This window comes from Heptranchias perlo, chromosome 25 (genome assembly GCF_035084215.1).
Source record: "Heptranchias perlo isolate sHepPer1 chromosome 25, sHepPer1.hap1, whole genome shotgun sequence".
NCBI classification, from domain to species: domain Eukaryota; kingdom Metazoa; phylum Chordata; class Chondrichthyes; order Hexanchiformes; family Hexanchidae; genus Heptranchias; species Heptranchias perlo.
In genome coordinates, this window is record NC_090349.1 from 45,792,383 (window position 1) to 45,804,799 (window position 12,417).

At 44.4% G+C, this 12,417-nt stretch overlaps 1 protein-coding gene across 1 annotated transcript in view; it reads left to right on the forward strand.

Moving 5' to 3' along the window:
- rimbp2b (RIMS binding protein 2b) overlaps positions 1 to 12,417 on the forward strand; it is a 275,923-nt gene that overhangs the window by 188,664 nt on the left and 74,842 nt on the right. Inside the window, exon 7 of the mRNA XM_068006203.1 lies at positions 4,317 to 4,379. Coding sequence (XP_067862304.1) covers positions 4,317 to 4,379 — 63 coding nt within the window. The remainder of the gene's footprint in view (positions 1 to 4,316; positions 4,380 to 12,417) is intronic.

Here is a 12,417-nt window from a genome sequence, read left to right on the forward strand (position 1 = left end):
CACTTCAGAGGGCAGTTAGGAGTCAACCACGTTGGTGTGGGACTGGAGTCACATATAGGCCCAGACCGGGTAAGGACGGCAGGTTTCCTTCCCTAACGGGACTTTAGTGAACCAGATGGGTTTTTATGTCAATCTGACAGTTTCATGGTCACTTTTACTGAGACCAGCTTTTCATTTCAAAATTTTTTTCAACTGAATTCAAATTCTCAAACTGCCCGTGGTGGGATTTGAACTCGTGGGGCTCCATTTTAACATTAAAAATTGCCACCATTTCAGGCCAGCTTCCAACCCGCTCATTTCCGGTTTTCACTGGGGTTGGAAGAGGGGCGGGCGACCAACCCAATCCCAGGGAGCAGGCCGGGCCTTGAAACCTTTCAAGGAGGCTTTGGGCCTCCATTTTTCTGGACTTCCTGATTTCAACCCCGGGTCCCGGGGCCTTCTGTCTTACACCTCGTGTAAGGAGGCGAGAAGGCCCGAGACTAACAGGTAGGTGCCCAGAAAGGCACAGGTTGTGGGCCCAGAGGAGCAGGAGTGCTTCCCCCAGGCCCAACAAGCCCACCTGCACCGACCACCCAACGGTCACGGACCCCCTCCCCCCAATTGCTGACCCCCGACCCCGATCCTCTCCCCCACTCCGACCCTCCGATCTCTGACCACGGTCCTCTCCCCGACCTTCGACCCCGATCCTCCCCCACTCCAATCCTCCCCCCCCCCCCCCCCACTCCGATCCTCCGACCCCCAATCCTCCCCCTCAATGATTGCGGACCCCCGCGATGACCCCCAATCCCAACCCCCAATCCCAACAACCACTCCCCCCATGACTGACCCCCGATCCCATCCCCCATGACTCCCGACCCTGTGCCCCTCCCATGCCCCCTGTGCCCCTCCCATGACCCCCCATCCATACAATCAAAGACTTACCTAAAGACTAACTGAACACGTCCTCTCCCAGGTTGCTCTCCCGTCCGTCTGAGACCAGCCGGTCAGTCAGACCAATCAGTCAGGCCGGTCAGTCAAACGGGAAACCGACAAAAAAAAAGCCGTCCTTACGCAAAATCGTACGAAGGTCCGGGAAGCCCGGACTGACCCCACCCCCTTCCCGGCTCAGTATTAAAATTGAGCCCATGTTCTCTGGATTACTGGTCCAGTAACACAACCACTGAATCACTGAACAAATCAGAGATCAGTTTTTAACTGAGAATTAAGAGACAGTAAATCATCAGTCCCCTTTCCCAGGAAACTCAGGAAACCTTTGGAGTCTTTCTTTAAACCTCCCTCATGTTCTGTTCCTGGATAAACGGTATTTTCTGTTGGTTACCGGTGTAAACAAGGATTTTTAAGTCAAGTTTTGTTAACGACAGCAGTATTGGTGCATTTTTGGGAATTTGTGACAGTTTCCTGCCATGTTAGTGTTTCGAGGGTGAAATCGCGATTCCCTCCAAGTGTCTGTTTTCCAGTTTTGGCGCCTGGTCTCGCACTTTGTACAATGACATTCGTTAATGGTGTAAAACCCTCCGGGGTTTGTTTTAAAGGAAATCTGTCCCCAGAAAAGGGGAGCAGACAAATCTCGTAATTCATTTTTAAAAATCCCAAAACACTACTTGAGGGAATCGGGTGAGTTACCTTCCCCCTCCCCCTCCCCCCTCCCCCCTCCCCCCCCAATCCCTCCCCCTCCCCATCTTTCCCCCTCCCCCCCTCCCCGACCCCCCCATCCCCCCAATCCCTCCCCCTCCCCATCCTTCCCCCTCCCCCAATCCCTCCCCCTCCCCCTCCCCCCGTCCCTCCCCATCCCTCCCCCTCCTCCCCCTCCCCGACCCCCCAATCTCTCCCCCTCCCCGACCCCCCGTTCCACCCAATCCCTCCCCAATCCCTCCCCCTCCTCCCCTTCCTCCTCCCCGACCCCCCCATTCCCCCCATCCCTCCCCCTCCTCCCCTCCCCATCCTTCCCCCTCCCCATCCTTCTCCCTACCCCTCCCCTCCCCATCCTTCACCCCCTCCCCCTCCTCCCCATCCTCCCCCTCCCCTCCCCATCCTCCCCCTCCCCATCCCTCCCAGTCCCTCTCCCTCCCCTCTCTTCTCTCTTCCCCCTCCCCCTCCCCGTCCTCTTCCCTCCCCTTCCTCTTCCCTCCCCTCCCCTCCGCTCCCCTGCCTCTCCCGCTCCCCTTCCTCTTCCCTCTTCCCTCCCCATCCCTCCACCCCTCCCCCTCCCCGTCCCTCGCCCTCCACTCCCCTTCACTCCCCTCCCCCCTCCCCACCCCCTCTCCCTCCCCTTCCCTTTCCCCCTCTCCACCCCTCCCCCTCCCTGTCCCCTCCCCCTCCGTCCCCTCCCCCTCCCCGTCCCTCCCTCCTCCCCCTCCCTCCCCTCCCCTCCCCCCTCACCAGTGGTTAGCAGCTGACCTTTTTTGCAGGAAGCACTTTTTCACACAAAGGGTTGTAGAAATCTGGAACTCTCTCCCTCATGAGGCTGTGAATTGGGGATCGATAGATTCAGATCGATAAGGGGATCAAGGCGGGTAAATGGAGTTAAGATACAGATCAGCCATGATCTCATTGAATGGCGGAACAGGCTCGAGGGGCTGAATGGCCTCCTCCTGTTCCTGTGCTCTCAGAGAATGTTTGACCATGTGAAGCGGTCGGCAGCATTCGTGTATTTTCATGTCGTGTGTATATTGTTCTCAAGCACAGTTCAAAAGTATAATGAAATATCAGCTCAGCAAAGCTCTTGGAATGTCATAAAACTGATGAAAGAACAGAACTCTGGAGACCCGATGCTCTCACAGTGTTAACAGTCTCCATTAATATGAGGACAAATTCTTTACTGTGTTTATTTTGCACCATATCACTGTGCGACATCATTTAAATATTGAAATTAATATTTGCTGCAACTATGAAATGTCCATTTTTTAACGCACTCCACAGGACAGATCACCAGGTCACCGCCTAATTCATCATTTCTGGAGGGTTTCTTTTCAAGAGATTTTCTCTGTAGAAGGACTGTTGTGTTTATCACTGATGTTCATTTGCCCAGACTAAACGTAGCTTGTTTCTGAACACCCCGTATAACACTGGGTCCCATGCTGTGTATTCGAACTCATTGCTTATTGATGCAACTCAACACTTTTATTATCCACTGCATAAAGTGTTTCTGATCTGTCTCTGTTGGTGATACGGGTTTGTTTAAATGCAAATTATGCATTAGAATTTCATCACAATGCATTTATCATAGTATCATAGTACGTTACAGCACAGGAGGAGGCCGTTCGGCCCATCGTACAGTGCCGGCTCTTTGAAAGAGCTATCCAATTAGTCCCACTCCCCCCTGCTCTTTCCCCCTAGCCCTGCAAATTTCTCCTTTTCAAGTATTTATCCAATTCTCTTTTGAAAGTTATTATTGAATCTGCTTCCACCGCCCTTTCAGGCAGTGAATTCCAGATCAGAACAACTCGCTGTGTAAAGAAATTGTACCATTTAGTTTATATTGCCTCTCCTCATTCTTCCTACCAAAATGTATCACTTCACACTTCTCTGTTAAATTTCATCTGCCATGTGTCTGCCCATTTCACCAGTCTGTCTCTGTAAGTCTGTCTCTGTCCTCCTGAAGTCTGTTACTATCCTCCACATTGTTTACTGCATTCCCGGGTTTTGTGTCATCTGCAAACTTTGAAATGATGCCCTGTATACCCAAGTCCAGGTCATTAATATATATCAAAAAGAGCAGTGGTCCTAATACTGACCCTGGGGGACACCACTGTAAACTTCCCTCATTTAAGGGGAAGCTGGATAAACACATGGGGGAGAGAGGAATAGAAGGATATGGTGATAGGGTGAGATGAAGTAGGGAGGGAGGGAGGCTCGTGTGGAGCATAAACACCAGCATGGACCAGTTGGGCCGAATGGCCTGTTTCTGTGCTGTAAATTCTGTGTGAAAAGCAGACGTAAACCTTCCTGCTTTAATCTGGCCTCAGATTGGCAGCTCACAGGCTGTGTTGAGAGTGGGTTCGGAGAGGTATCTGTCAAGCAGCCTGCCCTCTCCTTACTGAGTGGAGGAGGGCAGGAGAAGGTGAACTGCTTTGGGGAGATGAGGGAAATATAGACAAGAGGAAAGGATTTGATAGAGAGGGGAAAAAAAACGTATCACCAAGAAGTGAAACCTTGCCCCAAAAGAGCAGAGACACATTTGCACCCATTGTATGTGCTGGCTTGATGCAAAGTTGTACCAGTCAAACATGTGAGAAAAAGTATTTGTTACGTGTGTCCAGATGTGTAAATTTTGTGTCCTGATGTTTTTTTACTTTAATGCTTTGCACCTAATCCAGAACACCTTGGACAGCATGCAGGTATCCAGGCTTAAACCCCATGTGTTAGTTAGATTTCTCCTTGCATTTAGCCGTTTAACCTATTGGGGAAGCTGCTGTTTCCTGTTTTGTAAGTTTTGCCCACAATGGCCAGAATCGATAAAATGCAAAGTCATTGGGAAAAAAAACTGATGGATTTGGGTATCCCAACGAGCAAGTTACTTAGAGCCGTCCAGCAATACAGCACAGAAAGAGGCCATTTGGTCTATCGTGCCTGTGGTATTTGAACTTGTGGGTGTTTGAAGTAATATTCAACAGAAAATCACTTTCCTGCCACTTTTTCCTTTTAATTGTAGCCTTTCAGCTACAAACCCAGGTAAAAATAAACACACAGAAAATGTTAAAAAAACTCAAGAGAGTTTACAGACGGAGGGGCCCTGAGCCCAGGACCTGAGTAAATTCCAAACAACAATCTGTACACTGCAGATTTTACATGAAAACTTTCAAAAGAGGAAAATGCAGAGACAAACAACAATGTGCTTGTTCTGGGTGAGGCAATCTGAGCAAGACCAAGGGATGAGAATGATTCTGGTGACTGGTTTATAAACTGTGGTGTGTTCAGAACGAGCACAATCTTGTGATTTCTTTTCTCCCCCAAGAATCTTGTTTTGTTTGCACTTTGCCATTTAATGCACATGAAACTTTTACCATTAATGCGTCAGCAAAAGAAACAGCTCCACGGGATAAATGGAATGGTTTTGCAAAAAGGATTCTCGAGTAATGCACCAGTGTTTAGCTTTTATCATTGCTGCCTGCACTTTGACACCTAAGAGAGAGACACGTGAAACTCTCTCGAATTTGCTTCTAGAGATTTCCTAGTTTTAATCTGCTGGGAAAAAATACCCTAATTTCTTGATCAGGACTAGCATCTAATGTAAGATTTAGAAATGGCGCATCAAGAAACATCTACTTTCCCCGTTCTTCCCTCTTTTATAATGGGTACGGTAGTGTAGTGGTTATGTTACTGGGCTAGTAATCCAGAGGCCTGGACTAAAATCCAGAGTCACGAGTTCAAATCCCGCCACGGCGGCTGGCAAATTTAAATTCAATTAATTAAATAAAAAATCTGGAATTAAAATACGAGTATCAGTAATGATGGCCATGAAACTACCGGATTGTTGTAAAAACCCATCTGGTTCACTAATGTCCTTTAGGGAAGGAAGCCTGCTGCCCTTACCTGGTCTGGCCTATATGTGACTCCAGACCCACAGCAATGTGGTTGATTCTTAATTGCCCTCTTAGGGATGGGCAATAAATGCCGGCCTTGCCAGCAACGCCCACATCCTGTGAACCAATGAAAAAAAAATATTCCTGCCTCGATGTCTTCCCACCTCTGTTGTTGGCAGTGGGAAAGATGACCCTGCACCGGGACAGTTCTACTGTTAATAACATTCCACATAGATTGACTGCAGGTGTACACTTCTCAGTCATTAAATTAGACTGGTATTTTTATGATAAATACTAGTTTAGTTCCTGTGGTGTTGTACACAGGGCGTCAAAACGTAGTCACCAACTCTGGTCACATATATTCGTGGAGGTTTCATCACATGACCTTCAACCGCCAAGCCCTCCCGCCATTGGTCGCCCAACACGTCTATCTTCACGTGCCCCTCCCGCCATTGGTCGCCCAACACGTCCATCTTCACATACCCCACCCCCCCACTCCCGCCATTGGTCGCCCAACACGTCTATCTTCGCGTGCCCCGCCCCCCACTCCCGCCATTGGTCGCCCAACACGTCCATCTTCGCGTGCCCCGCCCCCCACTCCCGTTATTGGTCGCCCGACATGTCCATCCTCACAGTGCCCTTCCTTCCACAGCCAATCAGAAAGCGAATAGACTCTTCATTACCTGATTGGATCATTCTTCGCTATCAAACACCCTATTTTCATCCTGTCCGATATTTTTATAACTGATCAATAAAAGTGTTCAAAGAAAATTTTAAAAACAGCACCAATTTCTAATGCCCCGATAATTTTTCTCCCCAGGTTTTTGCTCGCAGCAGTGTCCCCGGAGATTAAACTTTAATTCCCGGAGACTCCAGGCCAATCCTGGAGGGTTGGCAACCCCTAGGTCAAAACCAAGTGTGGTCTTCAGGTTAAGCGAGGTTGGATGGGAGGAGATTATTGGACCAGAACACAGATGTAAGTCAGTCCCCACTTTAAAGTAAGACATTCCATCCTAATTTTTATATTTCCATTATAAATTCCAACATCTACATTTATAATGGGAAACGTACCAGGGAACTGGAGATTTGAAACTCTCCCCGGCGTCTCAGTTTTGTGTCTCCCAGCTTGCTCTGAGTTTTGCTATTTAACTACACAAAAAAATAAAATAAAATCAAAGGATTGCATAAAAACAAAGACAGAATGTATGACTTTAAAATGAATTCTGACGGCATGCCCTGGTCCCAATATCAATTGAATTTTTCAAGACTGAGATCGATGGATTTTTGTTGGGTGAGGGTATCGAGGGATATGGAGTGAAGGTGGGTAAATTGGGGTTGAGGTCCTTTTTGCTGTGTTCCCTGCCCTCGATCACTGCTTCACCTGAAGATTACACTTGGTTTTTACTCCCCGTGTCCAACATCACAAGAGAGCAACGAGTGGTTAATCTCTTACTCCGTCACCTTTGATTTTAGACTTTTTAAAGATGTATGTTCAATCCAGAAATTAGGGTATATGTACATATACTTGTGGGTATCGCACATGGTTGGCTTTGCAATGCACTGTCCTTACTTTCCTAGTTGGCATGTGATTTGCTAACCAGCCTGCAGGCAGGGATCTACGCGATTAAATTGTCTCTCGGTATACAAGCCTCGATCTTGGGTCAGCATGCACTAAAGATCGAGGAATTAATCCGTCTTTAGCGAGTAACCGAAGTTAACAAGGCCTGATTGCACATCAATTGTGAATGTAAAGATTTCTATTTTACCATGTTACCGTGTTAAGTGTATGAATACTTAATGAATAAATTAGCACAAAAAAAAAGATCAATATGTTACAGCTGTTAACTGCAAGCGATTGTCTGATAGAAAATATGATCACAAATTCTATCAGACACTGAACTCTTGACTAAATTATTTCCATTTTGGATTGGACTGAAACAGGGACAGATTCTTCTTGGATCTGAGTGTTTAAAATCTGATTAATTTGCCGTTTCTGTGTTTCCACTGATGTTGTAAAAGGTAGATGGAAAAATCTACAAGCAGGCCTAGAAATTGGATCGAGCCGCGCCAGCTTATCAGGCTTGAAACGGCTGCCAAACTTCCAATATGGCAGACGGTGCGCGCCGCGTACCCTGCGCTGTGAATGCGCTGCCCGCCATATTGAATCAGGGCCCCCATTAGCACCAAGACATGAACGGAAGAATTCTGAAAGCTCATTATAATATTCAAATAAGGGTCCAACTGCACGAGCTGTAGGACCCTTTTAGGGGAAATTGGGCTGGCCCCAGTGCCTGACTCGATCCGGAATAAACTCACCCCATAATAAACTCACCCCATTATAAAACTCCCCCGTAATAAACTCACCCCATTATAAAATTCCCCCGTAATAAACTCACCCCATTACAAAACTCACCCCATAATAAACTCACCCCATTATAAAACACCCCGTAATAAACTCACCCCATTATAAAAAAACCCCCAATAAACTCACCCCATTATAAAACACCCCGTAATAAACTCACCCCATTATAAAACACCCCCTAATAAACTCACCCCATTATAAAACTCCCCCGTAATAAACTCACCCCATTATAAAACTCCCCCGTAATAAACTCACCACATTATAAAACTCACCCCGTAATAAACTCACCCCATCATAAAACTCCCCCTAATAAACTCACCCCTTTATAAAACACCCCCTAATAAACTCACCCCATTATAAAACACCCCCCTAATAAACTCACCCCATTATAAAACACCCACTTAATAAACTCACCCCATTATAAAACACCCCCGTAATAAACTCACCCCATTATAAAACTCACCCTGTAATAAACTCACCCCATTATAAAACACCCACTTAATAAACTCACCCCGTTATGAAACACCCCCTAATAAACTCACCCCATTATAAAACACCCACTTAATAAACTCACCCCATTAAAAAACATCCACTTAATAAACTCACCCCATTATAAAACACCCACTTAATAAACTCACCCCATTACAAAACACCCCGTAATAAACTCACCCCATTATAAAACTCCCCCGTAATAAACTCACCCCATTAGAAAACACCCCCGCAATAAACTCACCCCATCATAAAACTCCCCCTAATAAACTCACCCCTTTATAAAACACCCCCTAATAAACTCACCCCATTATAAAACACCCCCCTAATAAACTCACCCCATTATAAAACACCCACTTAATAAACTCACCCCATTAAAAAACATCCACTTAATAAACTCACCCCATTATAAAACACCCCCTAATAAACTCACCCCATTATAAAACTCCCCCGTAATAAACTCACCCCATTATAAAACTCCCCCGTAATAAACTCACCACATTATAAAACTCACCCCGTAATAAACTCACCCCATCATAAAACTCCCCCTAATAAACTCACCCCTTTATAAAACACCCCCTAATAAACTCACCCCATTATAAAACACCCCCCTAATAAACTCACCCCATTATAAAACACCCACTTAATAAACTCACCCCATTATAAAACACCCCCGTAATAAACTCACCCCATTATAAAACTCACCCTGTAATAAACTCACCCCATTATAAAACACCCACTTAATAAACTCACCCCGTTATGAAACACCCCCTAATAAACTCACCCCATTATAAAACACCCACTTAATAAACTCACCCCATTAAAAAACATCCACTTAATAAACTCACCCCATTATAAAACACCCACTTAATAAACTCACCCCATTACAAAACACCCCGTAATAAACTCACCCCATTATAAAACTCCCCCGTAATAAACTCACCCCATTAGAAAACACCCCCGTAATAAACTCACCCCATTATAAAACACCCACTTAATAAACTCACCCCATTATAAAACACCCACTAATTAAACTCACCCCATTATAAAACATCCACTTAATAAACTCACCCCATTATAAAACACCCACTTAATAAACTCACCCCATTATAAAACTCCCCCGTAATAAACTCACCCCATTAGAAAACACCCCCGTAATAAACTCACCCCATTATAAAACACCCCCTAATATACTCACCCCATTATAAAACACCCACTTAATAAACTCACCCCACTATAAAACACCCCCTAATAAACTCACCCCATTATAAAACACCCCCGTAATAAACTCACCCCATAATAAAACACCCCCTAATAAACTCACCCCATTATAAAACACCCCCTAATAAACTCACCCCATTATAAAACACCCCCTAATAAACTCACCCCATTATAAAACACCCACTTAATAAATTCACACCATTATAAAACACCCACTTAATAAACTCACCCCATTATAAGACACCCCCGTAATAAACTCACCCCATTATAAAACACCCTCGTAATAAACTCACCCCATTATAAAACACCCCCGTAATAAACTCACCCCATTATAAAACACCCTCGTAAGAAACTCACCCCATTATAAAACACCCCCGTAATAAACTCACCCCATTATAAAACACCCCCGTAATAAACTCACCCCATTATAAAACTCACCCTGTAATAAACTCACCCCATTATAAAACACCCACTTAATAAACTCACCCCATTATAAAACACCCACTTAATAAACTCACCCCATTATAAAACACCCCGTAATAAACTCACCCCATTATAAAACACCCCGTAATAAACTCACCCGATTATAAAACACCCCATAATAAACTCACCCCATTATAAAACACCCCCGTAATAAACTCACCCCATTATAAAACACCCCCCTAATAAACTCACCCCATTATAAAACACCCCCTAATAAACTCACCCCATTATAAAACACCCCCGTAATAAACTCACCCCATTATAAAACACCCCCCTAATAAACTCACCCCATTATAAAACACCCACTCAATAAACTCACCCCATTATAAAACACCCCCTAATAAACTCACCCCATTATAAAACTCCCCAATAATAATCTCACCCCATTATTAAACTCCCCCGTTATAAACTCACCCCATTATTAAACTCCCCGTAATAAACTCACCCCATTATAAAACACCCCCCTAATAAACTCACCCCATTAAAAAACATCCACTTAATAAACTCACCCCATTATAAAACACCCACTTAATAAACTCACCCCATTATAAAACACCCCGTAATAAACTCACCCCATTATAAAACTCCCCCGTAATAAACTCACCCCATTAGAAAACACCCCCGTAATAAACTCACCCCATTATAAAACACCCACTTAATAAACTCACCCCATTATAAAACACCCACTTAATAAACTCACCCCATTATAAAACATCCACTTAATAAACTCACCCCATTATAAAACACCCACTTAATAAACTCACCCCATTATAAAACTCACCCGTAATAAACTCACCCCATTAGAAAACACCCCCGTAATAAACTCACCCCATTATAAAACACCCCCTAATAAACTCACCCCATTATAAAACACCCACTTAATAAACTCACCCCACTATAAAACACCCCCTAATAAACTCACCCCATTATAAAACACCCCCGTAATAAACTCACCCCATAATAAAACACCCCCTAATAAACTCACCCCATTATAAAACACCCCCTAATAAACTCACCCCATTATAAAACACCCCCTAATAAACTCACCCCATTATAAAACACCCACTTAATAAATTCACCCCATTATAAAACACCCACTTAATAAACTCACCCCATTATAAAACACCCCCGTAATAAACTCACCCCATTATAAAACACCCCCGTAATAAACTCACCCCATTATAAAACACCCTCGTAAGAAACTCACCCCATTATAAAACACCCACTTAATAAACTCACCCCATTATAAAACACCCCGTAATAAACTCACCCCATTATAAAACACCCCGTAATAAACTCACCCGATTATAAAACACCCCATAATAAACTCACCCCATTATAAAACACCCCCGTAATAAACTCACCCCATTATAAAACACCCCCCTAATAAACTCACCCCATTATAAAACACCCCCTAATAAACTCACCCCATTATAAAACACCCCCGTAATAAACTCACCCCATTATAAAACACCCCCCTAATAAACTCACCCCATTATAAAACACCCACTCAATAAACTCACCCCATTATAAAACACCCCCTAATAAACTCACCCCATTATAAAACTCCCCAATAATAATCTCACCCCATTATTAAACTCCCCCGTTATAAACTCACCCCATTATTAAACTCCCCGTAATAAACTCACCCCATTATAAAACACCCCCCTAATAAACTCACCCCATTATAAAACACCCCCCTAATAAACTCACCCCATTATTAAACACCCCGTAATAAACTCACCCCATAAAAAACTCCCCTGTAATAAACTCACCCCATTATAAACCACCCCCGAATAAACTCACCCCATTATAAAACACCCGGTAATAAACTCACCCCATTATAAAACACCCCCGTAAGAAACTCACCCCATTATAAAACACCCCCTAATAAACTCACCCCATTATAAAACTCACCCTGTAATAAACTCACCCCATTATAAAACACCCACTTAATAAACTCACCCCATTATAAAACACCCCCTAATAAACTCACCCCATTATAAAACACCCCGTAATAAACTCACCCCATTATAAAACACCCCGTAATAAACTCACCCCATTATAAAACACCCCCGTAATAAACTCACCCCATTATAAAACACCCCCCTAATAAACTCACCCCATTATAAAACACCCCCGTAATAAACTCACCCCATTATAAAACACCCCCCTAATAAACTCACCCCATTATAAAACACCCCCCTAATAAACTCACCCCATTATAAAACACCCCCCTAATAAACTCACCCCATTATAAAACACACACTTAATAAACTCACCCCATTATAAAACTCCCCCGTAATAAACTCACCCCATTATAAAACACACACTTAATAA